This window comes from Corylus avellana, chromosome 8, assembly GCF_965113065.1.
Source record: "Corylus avellana chromosome 8, dhCorAvel1.hap1.2, whole genome shotgun sequence".
NCBI classification, from domain to species: Eukaryota; Viridiplantae; Streptophyta; class Magnoliopsida; order Fagales; family Betulaceae; genus Corylus; species Corylus avellana.
In genome coordinates, this window is record NC_142497.1 from 15471525 (window position 1) to 15490187 (window position 18663).

Consider the following 18663-nt stretch of genomic DNA (forward strand, 5'->3'; position numbering starts at 1 on the left):
GCTCCTTTTGATTTGGTGCATTCTGATGTATGGGGCCCTGCGCCTATTCCCACCATGGGTGGATCCCGCTATTTTGTCATTTTTGTGGATGATTTTTCTCGATACACATGGCTTTATCTTTTACAAAATCGGTCTGAACTTCCGAAAATTTACTCTGAATTTCAACGGATGATTCAAACCCAATTTTCTCGAAACATAAAAATTTTTCGTTCTGATAATGCCATGGAATATCGTGAATCTACCTTCCTTACTACTCTCAAACAAAATGGTACTCTTCCCCATCGCTCATGCCCAAATACTTCTCAACAAAATGGTCGAGCTGAACGTAAACACAGGCACATCTTAGACACTGTTAGGGCTTTGCTCCTATCTGCTTCTATCCCTGAACACTTTTGGGGAGAAGCCGCTCTTACCGCTGTTTATACCATTAATAGGGTCCCGTCTCCCACTACCTTAAATAAGTCCCCCTATGAACTCCTGTATGGATCTCCTCCTGATTACCAATCTCTCCGCATCTTTGGTTGTGTCTGTTTTGTGCTCCTTCCACCCCATGAACGAACAAAATTAGAACCTCGTTCTCGTCTATGTTGTTTTCTTGGGTATGGCATTGAACACAAAGGATATCGTTGTTATGATCCTATTTCCAAACGGCTCCGCATCTCGCGGCACGTCACTTTTTGGGAACATAGGCTATTTAGTGATATGGAGTCTTTTCCTACTCGTCCCTCTAGTTCTTCTCCTATCTTCACTGATATCTCGGTGGATTTGCTCCCCGACACTACTAATCTTGATGCAGGGATGACAAGCTCTCCAGACGACATTCCGACGGTCGACCCCAATGACACTGCCCTGCCTGTTGATCCATCTACTCTTGAGGCTGCTCCCTCTATCCCTCGTCGTTCTACTCGGGTAACATCTCTTCCTTCCCATCTTCATGATTATCACTGTTATTCTGCCCTTGCTACTCTCCATGAACCTCACTCATTCCGTGAGGCTCATGCTAACCCTCTTTGGCAGAATGCTATGTCAGAAGAACTTAATGCCCTTTCCAAAACCCATACTTGGGACTTAGTTGATTTACCTCCAGGCAAAACTGCGGTAGGGTGCAAGTGGGTATACAAGATTAAGACAAAATCTGATGGGTCTATTGAGCGATACAAGGCACGTCTTGTGGCAAAGGGGTTCAATCAGGAGTATGGTATTGACTATGAGGAGACTTTTGCACCAGTGGCTCGTCTTACTTCTGTTCGATCACTCCTTGCTGTGGCTTCTGTGCGTCGTTGGGATCTTTTTCAAATGGATGTGAAAAACGCATTTCTTAATGGTGATCTTAGTGAAGAAGTTTATATGCAGCCTCCTCCTGGGTACGATCATCCGCCACACAAGGTTTGCCGACTTCGCCGGGTATTGTACGGTCTGAAACAGGCTCCACGGGCTTGGTTTGCCAAATTCAGTTCCACTATTGCGCAGATTGGGTTTGTTTCTAGCCCCTATGACTCTGCTCTTTTTATCCGGCGATCTGATGCTGGTCTCATTCTCCTCTTACTATATGTTGATGATATGATTATTACTGGAGATGATACTGTTGGTATTCGTAGCCTTCAACAGTTTTTGAGCCAACAATTTGAGATGAAGGATTTGGGTTTTCTCAGCTACTTTCTTGGATTGGAAGTGTCTTCTGATCCAAATGGTTACTATCTCTCTCAAGCCAAGTATGCTTCAGATCTCCTCTCACGAGCTGGCCTTACTGACTGCAAAATTGTTGATAGTCCTCTAGAGACAAATGTCAAACTTCGTGCCACTGATGGTGAGCTACTTTCTGATGCCACTCTCTATCGACAGATAGTTGGCAGTCTCATCTATCTTACTGTGACACGACCGGATCTTGCCTATGCAGTCCACCTTGTTAGTCAATTTATGACAGCGCCACGCTCAGTTCATTATGCGGCTGTTCTTCGCATCCTTCGCTACGTGAAGGGCACCTTGTTTCATGGTTTGCATTTCTCTTCTCACTCATCATTAGACTTACATGTATATTCAGATGCTGATTGGGCAGGTGATCCCACTGATCGTCGTTCCACCACGGGTTATTGTTTCTTACTTGGTGATTCTCTCATCTCTTGGCGTAGTAAGAAACAATCTGTTGTTGCCCGCTCCAGCACCGAAGCTGAGTATCGTGCCCTTGCTGACACCACTTCTGAGCTCCTCTGGCTTCGCTGGCTCTTACATGATATGGGTGTTTCTCAGACCTCCAGTTCTCCTATCTTTTGTGACAATCGAAGTGCGATTCAAATTGCGCATAATGATGTATTTCATGAACGTACTAAACACATTGAGATCGACTGTCATTTTGTGCGCCATCATCTTTTACAGGGAACTCTTCGTCTCTGTCCCATTGCTTCCGCTGATCAGTTGGCCGATGTGTTCACCAAAGCACATCCACCTGGACGGTTCCGTGATCTTGTTTCCAAACTCAAGTTGGCATCTACATTACCACCTTGAGTTTGAGGGGGGATGTTAGAATATAATCAGAATATATTCTGATTATATTCTGCTAATCACCATAATTGCTGATTGATATACTACCATAATTGCTGATTGATATACTTTCCCTGTATATACATTGATATTATTCTGTAATATTGTACATTAATTCCGTGATTGTATTTCCTATTCTGTCTGGCCTTATTCAACTATAAATAGGCCTCATTGTATACAGTTCTAAACACACAGAAATATAATATTCAGTTTATCCCTATATTCTCTAGTCTTCTTTAGTTATTTCAACAATATGCATCACAACAAAATATCTATAAAAGTTCATAAATATATGCTCAAATTGATATATTAGAAATGTAACATGTCGGCACTATATCAAAAAGACAGAAATACCAAAAAAAAAAAAAAAAGTCTAGAACTGCATTTTATGGTCTCTTAGAAGTACAAAATCATCAAGTATCAAATCTAAATTGAAGCTCTCAGCAATTTCCCTTTCAATATAGAGAACTAAAGTATTTGCAAGAAAATCATGCTCCATTTTGTTGCGAAGTTGTGTTTTAACAATTTTCATTACTGAAAATGCTCGTTCGGTAGTTGCTATAGACACTAAAAGGGTCAAAATAAGACGAATCAATATATCAATAAGATAGTATGTCTTTGATTTTTCTGTCTTTGCCAATCATTGGCATAATTCTGCAATGGAAGACAAATTTTGTAATGTCGGATCAGCAAGCACATCAAATTCAAAATACCTCAACTGATATCTCAAATTAATTTTATCCTGCTCAGAAAAATCAAGAGGATAATACTTCTCCACGAGGATACATTTATCGTTAATTTCAAATGATTTATAAACTTTCTTTTTAATCCAATAAGTGTCAAAAGTTCCAAAGCTAACCGGTGACTGCTGCAAAATTAATCGCAAACAGGTTTAGTGGGTTGAGTTTTTCTTCCTGGAAACCAATAAACGACTTGTAACCTTTTGTACCGATGGAGAATTTTTTGCCAACAGTGCCACTTCATTGGAGAAAATTACTAAAAACCTCTTCTCTGTGCTTTATATCCAAGAATATTTGTCTTCCATTTTCATTTTGCCTTCGAAAACCTCACGTTATGGCTCAGATGGGGTGCTGTGGGTAGGAAAAAAGAAAAAAAAAAAAAAAAAAAAAATAGATCTTCACGGCACCCCCAAAGACCAACATGGCTCCGCCATTGTTACAAACCGATACAAGACCTTGACTATGTAAAATCGACAAGCCTCTAACTCGTGTCCTCGCTCATAATCTTCTTCGTCGTGATTCTCCTTTACTAGATCCTTCCGATAGACTTCCTAATAAAGCGCACAATCAAACTAAAAAAAATCCTCTACGAGAAGCAATTTGGCTCTCGACAAATATTCTCTCTCAGTATAGGCTCTCACGAAACCTAGTCTCTAATTTCGTACATCTCTCTCTTAAATGAGATGTATATATATTGCACACCAAATCCCTAGACACCGACACACTTAAAATCGCGTTTTGTGACGTAACACTTACGGGGTGTTCGAACATGTTAGTGGGCTGTCCGGACAGAGCCTTGCGGAGGATAGAAACTGAGTTTTTGGAACTGCTGTCCGGACAGGGGGAGGGCCTGTCCGGACAGGGCATGCAGTGGGTGAAACATGCATTCTGTAAATGATGTCCGGCATTGATCAACAGCTTCGATCAATTAACGTTTGTGGTCAGATTGAGCTGAAACTTTGTAAGGATGTCAATGACACGTGAATCCTCATTGTGAACGGTGGAGATTGAATTATGAGTATTCTATATCAGTGTTTGAGCCCATGGACAATAGCATTTGCATTTTGGAACCGAATTAAGCCAACAAAAATACCAACACTTTTAACCCTAATTTTCTAATTTTATATTAAGTTCGTATCAAATTCTCAAGTTTATGTCAAAACTTGTTATCCATTATATCGCGTATCAAGTTTAGGTTATGTCCAAACATTAATATAAAACTAAATAAATTAACCCTAACTTGACCCGTTTAATTAAAAAAGTTTAATTTATCAACTCTAACCCATTAATTTCGAATCGAATTAGCAACTCGTCCCAAAAATTACCGACCATAGTTGGAGCCACAAAATTTACTAAAATTAGAAATGTGCTTGCAAAAAGACATCAAGCAGGTATATGAAACATTTAAGTGTACACTCGAGCAATCTTCCATTATATTTACGAACCTGAGCAGATCTCAAAGCTCTCCATCTGCCCCAATTAAATCCGTTTCAGGGGAATCATATTTCCTCTCAAAAGCAGAGAGAAGAATACACAGCAAACGTCCATCAATCCCCCACCAGGCCTCCAAAGAGCTGGCGTATGCCTATTGCATAAACAGTAACACCCACAAACGTCAATTCTTCAAATTCAAATCCCTTTCAGAAACGTTGGAGCTGGAGGACCTTACACGTGCAAGCCTACCATGGCCGAAATGAATGACCCTAGAGTCGGACGCTAGCTGCGCTATCTTTTACACAAGGACCTACGCTCAGATGCAGACAAATAGCTGTAAATTCTGATTTATTTGAAGGAAAATACATATTTTTTACACGTGGAGGACAGTTGATAGATATATCAGCATGGAATCGATGAAACGTTTCAACAGTGTTTTTTGGTAACTCTTCATTTGTCAGACATCTCTCATCTCTTGTCGCTCCCATTTCAGTTTTCAGTTTTCAGTTTCAAGTTCCAATACCAATCTTTAATGGTTCATTCACATGGATAACTACAAAAATAAAGGGTATTAAATAAAAATTGAATTAAATTAATATTAATGCAAACCTGAGGCAGGGATTTAGATAGTAGTACAAAACTTCCATTTTCTTTTTTTTTTTCTTTTCTTCTTTTTTGGTTTTCTTTTTTCCGGATTTCATATTCAAATGGGAAAAAAGAAGAGGGCCACGAATATATGATGAACTTAATTAAAAGTCTTCACACGAAAGACCAGTTTACGAAAGAAAATGCAAGGCAATGGAGAGTGCTCTCGTCCGCAGCAAGGACTTTCCATGCAATTGCTTGTTCGTATGAAACATGGCGCCCCATTGTTGACATGCAGATTCCACCCGGCAAGTAAGTGAATCCCTGTTATCATCAATCCCATTCAGAATTATTAATACAAACAGACTTTTCTATCAATATGTTACAACTCAGAAAGATTTGGAACAGATTGTGTCTAAAAGAACAAATTTTCATTCACAAGTTACCTGTTGCATTAGCTTGGCAAAGTCGGCGCACAACGCCTTGCGACCAGACTCGTCGAAGATTTTGTCGAGCGTGATGTCCTGGAGCGCGACTAGGGTTGTTTCCAACATGTCGAGCCCTGCCTGGTTAGCGAAGACGAAAACTGGCAGCGACTGCAACGCCAATTAAAATTCAGATTTAGTAAAACGTCTCTGTAATTTGTTTAGATCAAGCAATGTCATTGCATATACTAACAAAAATGTGTGTTGTGTACCTTTAGTGAACAGCACAAAATGGCATCCTGGTGACTCCATAAATGTTTCAAGACCGAATCACCACCCAGAGAATCAGATCTCAGCAGTTCTGCCCCTAAATGGTAACTGAAGAAAAGAAAAAAAAAAAGAGAAATATAAGAATATAATTAACAAGCTTGTACAGAAAATATTGGAATGGCATATATTATGCTTTTTGCATGCAACAGGATTCAAATATGAAATCATCAACTTTATGGCATTCAATGGATTCCACACAGCCAACAAACATGGTGCCATATATCCCAATTGCAGCAGAACTTACCTATAGCTCTGGCAGATCCAGTGAGCAAGCGTAAGAGCCTCTGGAGAGCCAGGAGAAAGCTTTGGTCCCACAGCTGGGCTCAATCCTGCTGGTGATATCGCCATAGCAACCCTCTGGACAGAGGAAATAACACTTCGGACGTACTGGCGTGCCATGGTAGCAACATTGTCCTGTAGGCTGCTATCGAATGGAAACTGGAAAGCAATAGTCAACACTGATCGATAGTTATGACTCGATGGAGCATCTCCCACAGCATTGTTTGTAGCTGGCCCCACTTCAAGGCTGGATGTCAGATCTAGGGTGCGATGTGTTGTCAAGGAATCCTTTGCATCACACTGTATAATGATATCAGTTATTATAATGGGGAAAAGTACTACATAAACATGGATTTCAGTAATGCTCAAGGCTAACATCTTGAATTTGATGCACATATGAACGCTGCTCAAATAGAAATGTATGGGGATTTAAACAGCAAAACTCTTGTAATAATTCCATGATGTAAATGATTCGTGTATCAGTTCTAACAGAAGGAAATTCTTTAATTTCTTCAGTCCAAAGAGAAATTGGACATGTATTCTTAACTATAGCCAAAAATTTAAATAGAGTTTTACAATTAACTTTAATTGATAGGCCATTAAAAATGAAAACTACAGGATTTTTCAGGTATAGCACAGAGAAACTCAACTGTTTTTGAATCCAATGGAATAATACGGAAACCAGAGGGCAGCAATGGAGCATCATCTGGAAACATTTCATCAATCGGAGCAAATACAAGTTCAGAACAGGCTCCCACAGCATTCTCATCAATTCCACTACATATCTGCCAAAGAAATTAGGGCACTTGAGTATGATCACAAGCATCAAGCAGATAAGAATCCTTCTAACTAGGACAACCAGAAAACAGGATAAAACATTTTGACGATCTTCTCAAGTTACCTAACATTCGGTACAAAAATATAAGGGAAAATCATACACCAGAATTTTAGATATATATATGTTCCACGGGAGGTAGACTAATTGTCTAATTCCCAACACACACACAAAACGCACATACAGAAGTTCCAAGTTCACCCACTACAGGAAAGAGGTCAACTTAAAAGACCTTTAACTAAATGCGTATAGAAGACAGTTCCAATTGAGAAATGGTAAAGCTTAAAAAAACAAGCAAAAGGTTCAGAAAAAACACCTGCAAAAGATGAATGTCCCTTGATGCAAAAGCATCTTCTTGAGGAAGAGAATGGCCTTCAAGTCGAATAACCTCAAGAACCTGGCATGCAAACCAAGAGTTAGCAAGAAGCAGCATCTTTAATATATGTTTTAATAATCGGACTACAGATAATTGGATTTTCTCCTAGAAAAAGGAACCTCCAAGTGGGGAAAATAAAATATCCCTGATTATTAGTCAAAATGCCTTGGCAAGAAAAAGAGGTTGCAGAGACAGCAACTACCATTAGAAAACATACCTCTTCATGTTCTATTGTGTGGCCAAGAGGCATGATAATTTGGCTCCCAGTAAACCTTGTAGGTCTCATCCCTGGATAAGCGTACGAGCCTGCTTTTAGTGATGCAGCAGAATAGGCATCAACATTGAAATCTGCCCACTCTGAGCGGTGCTCCCTCAAGAAGCGAACCAGCACGGCAGGAGGGACATTCTGGCAAGAAACATGAAAAACACAACCTGGTTAAATAAATGCAGAAATGCTACATGAAACTGGCATCCTCCAAGAATTCAAGAATTTAAGATTAATATTGATTTCCATATTCATGATGGGCATTTTTCCAAATCTTTTACTCAGTTAATAGAGCATCAACTGGGTAAAAGATTGGCTTTCGCCACCAAAAATATCCAAAGATATAAAAGATTACGTCAAAGTATCAAAGAAAATAGGCTTCATCCAAATTCAAAGATCAGAGTTCAATATCACACAAATATAGCCAGGTTCTGATTCCAACCAATGAAGTAAAGTTGTAAAAATTTGAGATAATCATACATATTTCTTTGTTCGGCGGCTTGCTAGAGATTTGACAACATTTAGTCAACAACAATTACATGCTACAACATATATATATACACCAATCTAAAAGTTTGATACCCATGGGAGGCAGTTTCTATACTTACTTGGAGTAGCATGGAAGCCTTTGCACAGAGAACTCCTCCAACAAATGCAAGGGAATTAGCAGGATTAGAAGTGGTGCTCAAGTTTTTGGTTGAATTAAGAGCAATAATAACATCTTCAGCACCATCACAGTTCATCAATGACCAGCCATCATCATTGAATCCATTGACAGCATCATTGAAGCCTCTGCAACCAAAAAAAAAAAAAACAGAGAATTCAATAGTGTCTACAAAGAAACACACACAATGAACAGCCAAATACACTCAAACTGAGGAACATGTCTTTCAAAACGATACTGCTTAAATGCCAGAGAGAAACCAAGGAAAAAGATAACTGAACAACTACCTGTTCAATCTTTGGCTAAAAGTTCGCAGAACAGCCGGCTGCCTGCCCAAACCATATACAACCTCACCACTTGTCTCCTGGGCTATTTGCCTGATATAGCGCAGTGCCTTCAAAGAAACCAACTAGTCAGTACCTCCTACATTTTTTTATTTTTAGTTTGGCTTGGGGTAATTTCCGTTGTCCTAGAAGAATTGAATCAAACTCCACAATCAGAAGGAAACCCAACTTATTAGACCAACCACACTCTACTCACCGCAATAGTCATTTTCTGGGCTACCACTTTTGATGATTCATAAAGCGGTCTCAGCACTTCTGGCACACTCCATGCCTGAGATAGGATATAAGGAATTAATTTCTTTTCCCTGAGATTAGAAGATACAAACAATCCAATTGTCAAAAGTCAAACCTCAAGATTCAAGTGGTCAACAATATGGATTATTGACCCTCCACCCTCACAGGGCCGAATCAGATAGCCACTAGGAAGCATTTCAGCTCTCACAAATTGAGCAGCAGCTGCTGCATTTGGGCCAGCACCAGAACCAGACAGAGATCTCTCACAAACCTTGAGATATAGGCAACACAAAACACATAAAGAGCATATTACATCAGCACTGACTCACATTATGTCATAATGTACTTATGTACTTAAATTAAAGAAACAAAAATGCTTACCACAAGACTGCCATTGTCTAAACTTGTAGTGTATCTTAAAGTCCAAAAATCACGTGCAGGAGCCAGTGTTGTCGGAGCATACGTCTGAAGTAATTTTTATGTTATCCTCCAAAGAGCAAGTTTCATTTGTAGATAAAGAGAAATATAGAGTTACAACAATTTGTATTCACCTGAGTGTAAACAAGTTCAATTGTTCCTCCATTTCCAGCTGGAAACATGGTGAAAACCTCAAGGCTCCGACAGTCCCGGAACCATGATGGACGATCTTTTAGGATCTCTGCTATCTGTTAAGAATTTTGTGAATAAATACATCAAACTCAAATAGCTCATCACCCTAATCTGTTAAAATAAAAATAAAAAATAAAAAATAAAAAAAACTACCTACTTGAAATGACATGAACCATCTTGATCTTTTAACTGATACTAATAATAAGCTTACCTTTGTAGGTTCTAAACTCACAAGACCGCAGGCTCGAGCTGCCACTCCACTGCAACTTTGTGAAATGGCAAAGATCCCAACCGAATCCGGACCAGGCTGACAAACAGAATTAAATGACTGGCTCAATAATTCAGCTTCAGGATGGGAGAAAGATGAAGTTTCACTTTTGCACAAACAAAGCTCAAAAATGAAAAGACTAAATCCAGTACTTCTTGCATAAAAGAATTAATGTATTTCATTTAAGAAAATAAAAACCTTCATCCCAGGCATCTGGACCCAATCAACAGCAGTTCCTGTAGCCTTTGAGAGGAACTCTGCCAAGGTCTCCTCCGCAATGGAGAGGAGTCTGCCAACAATAATTAAAAAAAAAAAAAAGAATCATTAACAGCATAAAAAAAAATAAAGACTTAAATTACTTGAAAACGTGAAGAAAATAGAAAGCTCATGGCCATTTGTATTTGAGATTACCCAGCAGGGTTATTAGCATCTCTCAGAGAATGCTGAGGAGTGGTAGCCACGGAATCACAGCTTGCATCAGTAGTTGCCACTGACGCCTGCAGAAGAATCAACTAAATGTTAAGAAATTTTACCGAATAATGAAAATCAAAACCATACCACTTAATTACTTTGCACCGTAGTAGGTACACTAACTCCCTCAAGGCTACAAAACCTGCAAGTGCTATTAATGTCCTCCAAACATCTTAATAGTGGCATCGTACAAACATAGCAAGAGTCAACAAAAAATAATACACGCGCAAACAAACAGAGACAAAAAAACAAGTAGAGAAATAATTGGTTTGTATAAAACTATGGATAAAATTCTAAAAAATAATATATGTAAAATTTCAAAAGATTTGGCCCTACAATTTAGTCCTTTATTCTTCAAAGATAAAGACCATAACCACCAATAAATTGAAAGATTTAACTTCTCTTGAAGACACATTCTGCAATTTGAAATCCCAGATGATCATATACCCCGAAAATGAACCACCACAGAGAAACAAGTAGAGAAAGAATTTTAAAGCGAACAAGCACGTATGCTTACAGTTTGTAGTTGTTGCCGCATATACCCATTTTCGCATACAAGCTGCGAAACCTGCTTCTGCAGCCGATCATTCTCCTCCATCAATAGCTTGTTCATCGCTGACAATTTCCTGTTCACAGTCTGGAGCCGCGAAGCCTCTTTTCTCTGCTTCTCTCGGCACCTGCATAGTCAAACACCATTCTTTTTCAGACTCCCCACTCCCAGGCTCCTTTTAGCCTAAAACACCGTAAACCCCAAAACCACCATCCTTCTATAAAACAATTAACCGCTTCAATTTTTCAAAAACCCAATTGAGATTTTCTTTTAAAATGACCATATGATATAAAAAAAATAAAAAACAACACACTTAGAACGCCATAAGTATAAACATACGGCTCAAACTTTTGCACTCAAAAGGAAGAGATTCCAGAAAAAAGCTAAAGCAAAACATGAAACTCAACCAAATGAGCAAATGGATCATGGTGATACCTGCGATTCTGGAACCAGACTTTGATCTGCTTGGGGTCGATGTTGGAGAGAATGGGGCACTCCCGGATCAACTGCTGCCGGCGCAAAGAGCTGGGCTTGGGGCACTCGGCATAGACCCGCTCGAGCGCCTCGACCTGTTCGGCCGTGTACCTTACATACTTCCCAGAATCAAGGTGCCTGCCGATGCTCCCACTGCTGCTCTCCCTGTGCTGCTGAGCCACCATCGCCATTTTCTCTCAAGCCCCAATCAAGAAAAAAGAAAACCCGTTTGAGAGCTGATTTCTTGGTGGGTTTTGGTTTTGGTTTTAGGAGTTCGAGGCTAAAGATTCTTTGGCTTAGTAAAGTCCGTCTTGGTTTGCAGTGGGAACACTTGTGCTGCTTGTTGACGAAGGTGAAAGCCAAAATGTTAAAAGACTATATATGTATAATACAGACACAGATGAGGTCTGAATCTTTATAAAAGCCTTCAGCTATTGGATGGTGGAAGCTGTAAGAACGAACTCCTATAAAGAAAAACAAAAACAAAAACAAAAAAAACGCTTCTCAAAACTTCCCACAAATAGACCCAGAACACCTCCAACTTTCTATCTCCCAAAAGGAAACTCTTTCCCCTGAAAACGAACAAAACCCACTTGTTTCTCCAAGACCCGGATGCCAATCTTGGCGTTTTTCAGCTAAATCTAAAAGAAAAAATTCTCACAGACCCTCCAATGAACCTGGTAAAAGCTTTTATTTCAGCTTGATCACAGAGCGAGGCACAGGTAGAAGAAGAAGAAGATGCAGAGAGGTTGAAACCACGGAGAAAAAGAAAAGAAAGCAACGGCTCTCTCTCTCTTCGGCCAAGAGAGCCAGTGGCTGAAGCATCAGAGATGGCTGAGTCATAATATGCAAGCGAGGAGGAGAAGAGAGTGTGAAACCCTAATCATGACGACAACCTACTGTGAAAAAAACGGAAGGTAGAAGACTCTGGGAGGGCTATTTCAGAGAGAAAGAAAGAAAGCAAAAAGACAGTGATCTGAGATGAGCTGAAACAGTGGGAATAAGAGAGAGAAAGAAAGAGAAAGAGAGAGAGAGAGAGAGAGAGCATTTGCACGCAAATCGACGAACATAGCAGGCATATAATAGTTTCTTTATAATTATCGGCGCATTTACGTCCTTGTCCCTAGTGTTTCTTCGAATTGACGTCTTAGACCAAAATGTCACACAGTCGCTCGCAGGCTGATCGCCCTCGGTCAATTAACCGAATCTATATCGGCAGGACAAGTTTTTTATTATTATTTATATTGCGCAAGATAACAATAAATATTTTTTTCTAAATTAATAATTTGAACCCTTTAATTTAATTAATTAAAATATCTACTACTTTTTGAACTGAAGTTTCTCTCAACAAACAAACTCCTGCTTTTCAACTAATTCTCTCTCTTTTTAACCGATAAGGGAAATTTTTTTTCTCTCACCCACCGTCCACCGGCATGTATGGCTTTTTTCAGTCTCTTTTTCTTTCTTTTTTCTTTTTTTAATTACACGACAAAACAACATTAATAAATATTTTTCTCTTTTTTTTTTTTAAATCAATCTAACGATAATTTTAAAGTCATATTATTTTAATATTATATAATAATTCAATATATATATATTATTTATGCTATCACTTTAGAATGATGGGTCAAGTTCAAATTATTTTAGAATTACTTATAAACCTCGTCTTACTATATCTATTAATGTCTTTATAATTTAATTATTTTATGTGAGTTATTCATCTTCTCAATATTAAACTTGAATGTTATAAATACCCGTTTTAATATATTCAGGTGTATTAGTTTTTATATGCTAACATTTGATTTCATGACTAATAAACAATCATTAATAAACATTGACCCTAGCATTTCTCTATTTTGCAGCCTTAAAAGTGATTCGAAAAATATTTTTTAGCGTTTAGTTCATATGAAAAATTACTAAATATTTTTATATTTTCATATAATTTTAAGAGGTGCGACAAAAAGAGAAATACCACAAAGAAAATGTGTGAAGAAAAAGGGTATAAAAAAATATAAGGCATTTAGAGGCGAAATTGAGATATAGTGTAATTGTTGGTCTATATCACTTGTAATCTGGATGGACAATTATGATATAAACCTTATGAAAACCCACTTGCTCGGATGAGTAGGTGTTTAGGTTTTAATCCAAATATTTTAAGTTAAGCTTTCGTGTTAATTACAATATCATTTTGTTTAATAACTCTTTTAACCATCTTTAATATTGTAATTACAATTAACGATTTTGGTTATAAGATAAGCATCTCCCTCGTGTCCTAGTGGCTATGTTTGTTAATGTATTTTATGGGCTGTTTTTTGTTTTTTGTTTGAAAAAAATACTTTGTATTTTGATAAGTGTTTTGTGTTTGAATTGTTTATTAATATTTTTATTTTTTAGGGTTAAATTCACTTTACCCTTTGAAATTTCAATAGTTTTTCAATTCAAACCACAATACTTAAAATTGACAATGTTGTATCCTAATGTTTCAACAATTTTCAATTCAGACCCTTCGTTACTGAATTTAAAAACTACTGAAATAAATTGAATTTAACCCTATTTTCTAAAACAAAAAGTTCAACAACGGGAACCAATTTTTGTCATAATGAATAATTTCAAGTCACAATTAGAAAGTTTTCAAGGAATAGCTCAATTGAGCGGAGACAATTTGAATTGAAAAACCCCTAAAATGTCAAGGGATAAACTGAATTTAACCTTATTTTCTAAAACAAAAAATTCAACGACGGGAACCAATTTTTGTCATAATGAATAATTTCAAGTCACAATTAGAAAGTTTTCAAGGAATAGCTCAATTGAGCGGAAACAATTTGAATCTTCCTCCCATTTCCTTTTCATTGTAATAACATGTAAAAATAAAAGGTCAAAAAAAAAAAAAAAAAAAACAATTGGGAGAGGAAAACATTCAAGACTATTATTGACGACATAAACATATGCCCTTATATCAAGAAGTAAGAAATGGTTGAACGCTTTGACCGTATTAGTGAATGAGGTCATCCTGGCCGTGGGATGTACAAGAACAGAACACTAACATTAAAAAACCGGTCAACGTCATAAATATTTGAGCACAAAAGAAAAAAGGAAAATAAAAAATGCAATTATGTATTAGTGTCAGATTTTAATGCGAAAAATATGGAGAATCAGATTTTTTCCTTTTGTACAATTCATATCCAACCTTTTTTCCCCGTAAGAAGGGCATAAATGCAACTGACTCAACCTGGACTTCTTCACTGCCTGCATTTTACACTTCTTTTCTTTTCTTTTTTCTTTAAAAAAAAAATCGAGCTCCTAATATTTTTATTTTTTTATTACATTAATTATTTTTTATTATTATTTAAATAAAAAAATCACTACAAAATTTTTATTTTTTATTTTTTCATACTAATTTTTTTTTTTTCACATCAATCAAATCTTGCTAAAATTACCAAACAGCCCTAAGAATTTGTTTGGTAATAGATTTCATAAGTGATTTTTAGTTTATAAGTGATTGATGTACATAAAATCTTAGAACTTTTTGTATAAGAAAGTGAAATTTTTTTATTTTGCAGTGAATTTTTTATTTGAATAGTAATAAAAATGAATTATATAATATAAAGAGAGAATATTGAAGGTTTTTTTTAAAAAAAAAAAAAAAAAGAAGAAGTGAGAGTTTGGCATGTCCAGTACAAAAGGGACCTCTAGAACCCTAAACTCATCAAGTGCAAAAGTACATTTCAAAAAATAAAAAATAAAAAAAATTGAGAAACATTATTTTTAGAAATAAAAATCAGGATAATGGTTTTTTTTTTTTTAATCAACATAATGTATTTCTAAAAACTATATTTTAATATTTCTCCATTTGTTTTTTTTTTTTTCTTCTCAAATACAAAAAATTCCTGAAAATATCAAAAACAGTTTTTACCTTTTATCTCATATCAAAACATTTTTTTTAAAAAAAAAAAATGTCAAAATGTCATGGATGGAGGAGACTCCTGATTATATTTGTGTTTTTGAGTTATTATACGACAACCAATATTTTCTTTTTTTTAAAAAAAAAAAACACTCCAAATATATTAAGAAAGAGAGCTAGTCCATGAGTATTTAGAAATTATTGTTTTTTTTTTTTTTAAATAGAATCAAGCCCATGCAAAAAATAATAATAATAATAAAATCTCAAAGTTTGAGTAAGTAGGAATTAGTAACAATATTAAAAAAACAAAGTCGATATTTAAGTCAATTCTAATAACCCTTTTGGTTTTTTTTTCTTCATCGGGCAACAAATCGTTTAAGCTAGAATGGATAAATTAGTGATAAAAATGGTAGAGGTTTATTCATTTTCTATCTTACTTTTGACTCCAACAAGGCAACCAACAAATGGTTTTTCTTTTATGTAACTTCTGTAATATGATATTAATTAACTTATTTGATTTAAAAATAAATTAAATTAAATTCTTGTTTTATTTTTAGTCAACATATATATACGACATGCTTGGCAAAAAGAAACAAAAATATATAATAGGTTAAAACAGAAAAAAAAAATGTCTCAACCAAATAAGAACAGCCCTAAATTTGGACTAAAAGTTCAAGAGTCATAGTCAATTACTAAAACCGTGTTTCCAATCAATCATATCATCTCTAAATTGCAATAGAATAGGGCAAAAATGAGACATTACTATGATTGTTATAGTTATTTATTTATTTATTTTATTTTGTTTTCTATTACGAGAATAAAAATATTGGAGGGTCTAAGATCTTATAATCCTTGAGAAACTCCTGAAAATGACATAATTACCAACAAATCTAAAGAAATGTTCAGTTCAACAAGATAGGCTCGGAAACCAAACCCCAGAAAGAAATTAAGGGAGATTGTGAGCCTATAAAAAGGTTTTGAAAGAATTTATATTATCGTCCTATTCACTAACTTGAGTGTCGGAGGGGTCACGCCGAACTCACCTCCGACCACCCTCTAACCTCTTATTTTTTTCCTTTGCATACGAAAATTATTTTTATATTCATATCAAGTCATAATACATTTTTAAACTTAAAATTAAAAAAGCAACCCTCAAAACACACACAAACAAGGGTGTCTAAAGAAAGAATGCCATATTTTATCTCCCTACTTTAGCTTGTATTTCAATTGGACAGCTATGTAAGTAGAGTTTCTTATTCCCATATCTATAAAACTTTTAATATTGCTTGCTGCTACTTTATTAATCCTCTAAAATCCCTTAAAGATAAAAGAAAAAAAGAAAAAAGAAAATAGAGAATATTCTTGAAGAAGATTTTAGAAAGCAAAAACAATACAAAGTGGGAGTCTCGAGAATGTTTTTGTGGGGAAGGAAGGACAGTTCCAAAGCCAAAATAAAAGGGTCCATAATATTCCCTTTGAAGTTTGAATGCGACTCAGTATGAATATGAAGGGCGGTTTCTTAATTCCCAGACAACACATTATAAAAAAGCGATAACGCGCATGAAAGTGGCACATTCTTATTTGCTGTCCTTCCGGCGCGGACCATTGCGCACATTGCCCCTGGTCGGTCGCTCACTTTCTTTTCTTTTCTTTTTTTCATTTTCCACCCACCAATTATATAAATTACCACTTTTGTTTCTATCACGATGTACTCTAAATAAAAATATTCTAATTCAAATTAATTTTATGGACTTTTTTTCATTCATTTTAACTAATAGATGGTGGCTCCGGTGGTTTTATCTATGAATATTTTGTCTATTAGGTATTTTTGGGTGTTTTAAGTTGAAGTGTCTGCTTCCTATTGGAGGGTACAAAATAAATTTAATTGAAGTTATTCTCATATAGTATCTTATTCTAAATTGAGTAGTAGGAAAATTCTTACCTCTAATTAATGGACACATGACATGATAAAGATAAGATTATTATTAAGATAGGTTTAAGGGTTAATAATTGAATTGGAATGAAATTCCAATTCATTATGATTACATCATTTAAAATTAAGATTAGGATTAATTAAGAGTTTATATTTATTTTGGAGTCATCTTATTTTATTTATTTAAAGACCAGTTGTGATTAATGAAGAAGAGAATAAAATACTTAAGCAAACGTTTGTTTGTGGTTTGTCTCCAACCTTAATTGGATTCACTTGTGGTTTTTCCTACCCAAAACGAGCTCTCAAATTTTATCACACGTCACTACCTAATTTCGGGTATTTATAATACACTTTTAGGAGTAATGATATAAAGAAGACCAGAGTCCTTCCAAATATAATGTGACTTTTAAAATCACCAATAGATCGAATTTTAATAATGATCATCTCAAATTTAACGGTGATTTTAAAAGTCACATCACATTTTAAAAGACTTTAGTCCTTATTATATCATTACTCGAATTAGAAGAATTTTTATGACTCAGTTTGTAAAAAAATTATATTACTTATTCATCTGATTTTATTAATTAAAAATTAATAAAATTATTTGAGAGAAAAAATAATAAAAATATATATATAAATTTTATTTATGGGGTGGTATTTTCATTTTTGCACCTGCTTTTGGCATGCGTGAAAAGTAGGATCACGTGCTTCCCACAATAGCCCACACAGCAAAAATACATTATCATTGGAGTTTCTTTATGAAAAAAAAATAGTATTTATTAATTAATTTGACTTGATTCTGTTATCTTACACTGATCAAGCAATGTCTTACCTATTATTGTGAATAAAGTAGCAGCAACCGGAGGCAATTTTGCATCACAAGCAACGAGGAAGTGTATAAAATATTATTATTCACGCATCCGGTTGAATTTAATCTTTTTGACACAATGATTGTGTATTTTAGGTGGAAAATATATGTATATATATATATTGGGGTTTGATCCTATAGATTCAAATCCATTTGAGAAGGTGTGAGCTCTTAAAGATTTGAATAGGATAGATGTTGGTCATGTTCGCCTTGTCAGCAAGAGGTTTGGAAGCTCATAGTTGATAAGTACTAAAAACAAATTATCCTCTTTAATTTAGATTTTTATGAGGATAAGCATGAAAAATATAGATATTTGTATGTATAGTGGGTATTGCTTGAGCAATAAAACATCAAAAGAATGACATGAAACTATGAAATTGTAACAGTGCTCTTATGTATTAACACTGAAATGGCAACTAAGCAAAGGAAATAAATGAAAGAAGGGAATAATATGAATGAGAAAAGAAAAAGAAGTAGAGAACTTCATTGATCAAGAGCAACTTCGAGGGTTACTCAACCTTTTAAGCATATTCGAGAATG

At 35.7% G+C, this 18663-nt stretch overlaps 1 protein-coding gene across 1 annotated transcript; it reads right to left on the reverse strand.

Annotated features, from left to right (window-relative positions):
- Positions 1 to 5283: 5283 nt before the first annotated feature.
- REV (Homeobox-leucine zipper family protein / lipid-binding START domain-containing protein) lies at positions 5284 to 12459 on the reverse strand. Its single transcript, XM_059574430.2, has 18 exons — positions 11383 to 12459; positions 10915 to 11074; positions 10338 to 10423; positions 10125 to 10215; positions 9870 to 9965; positions 9601 to 9714; positions 9431 to 9514; positions 9165 to 9320; positions 9012 to 9086; positions 8759 to 8865; positions 8416 to 8599; positions 7760 to 7948; positions 7483 to 7563; positions 6982 to 7116; positions 6297 to 6631; positions 5995 to 6100; positions 5744 to 5893; positions 5284 to 5621 (listed from the first exon to the last, which is right to left on the reverse strand). The coding sequence occupies exons 1-18, from the start codon at positions 11610 to 11612 to the stop codon at positions 5472 to 5474; spliced, it is 2529 nt and encodes an 842-aa protein (XP_059430413.1). The 5' UTR covers positions 11613 to 12459; the 3' UTR covers positions 5284 to 5471.
- Positions 12460 to 18663: the final 6204 nt, after the last annotated feature.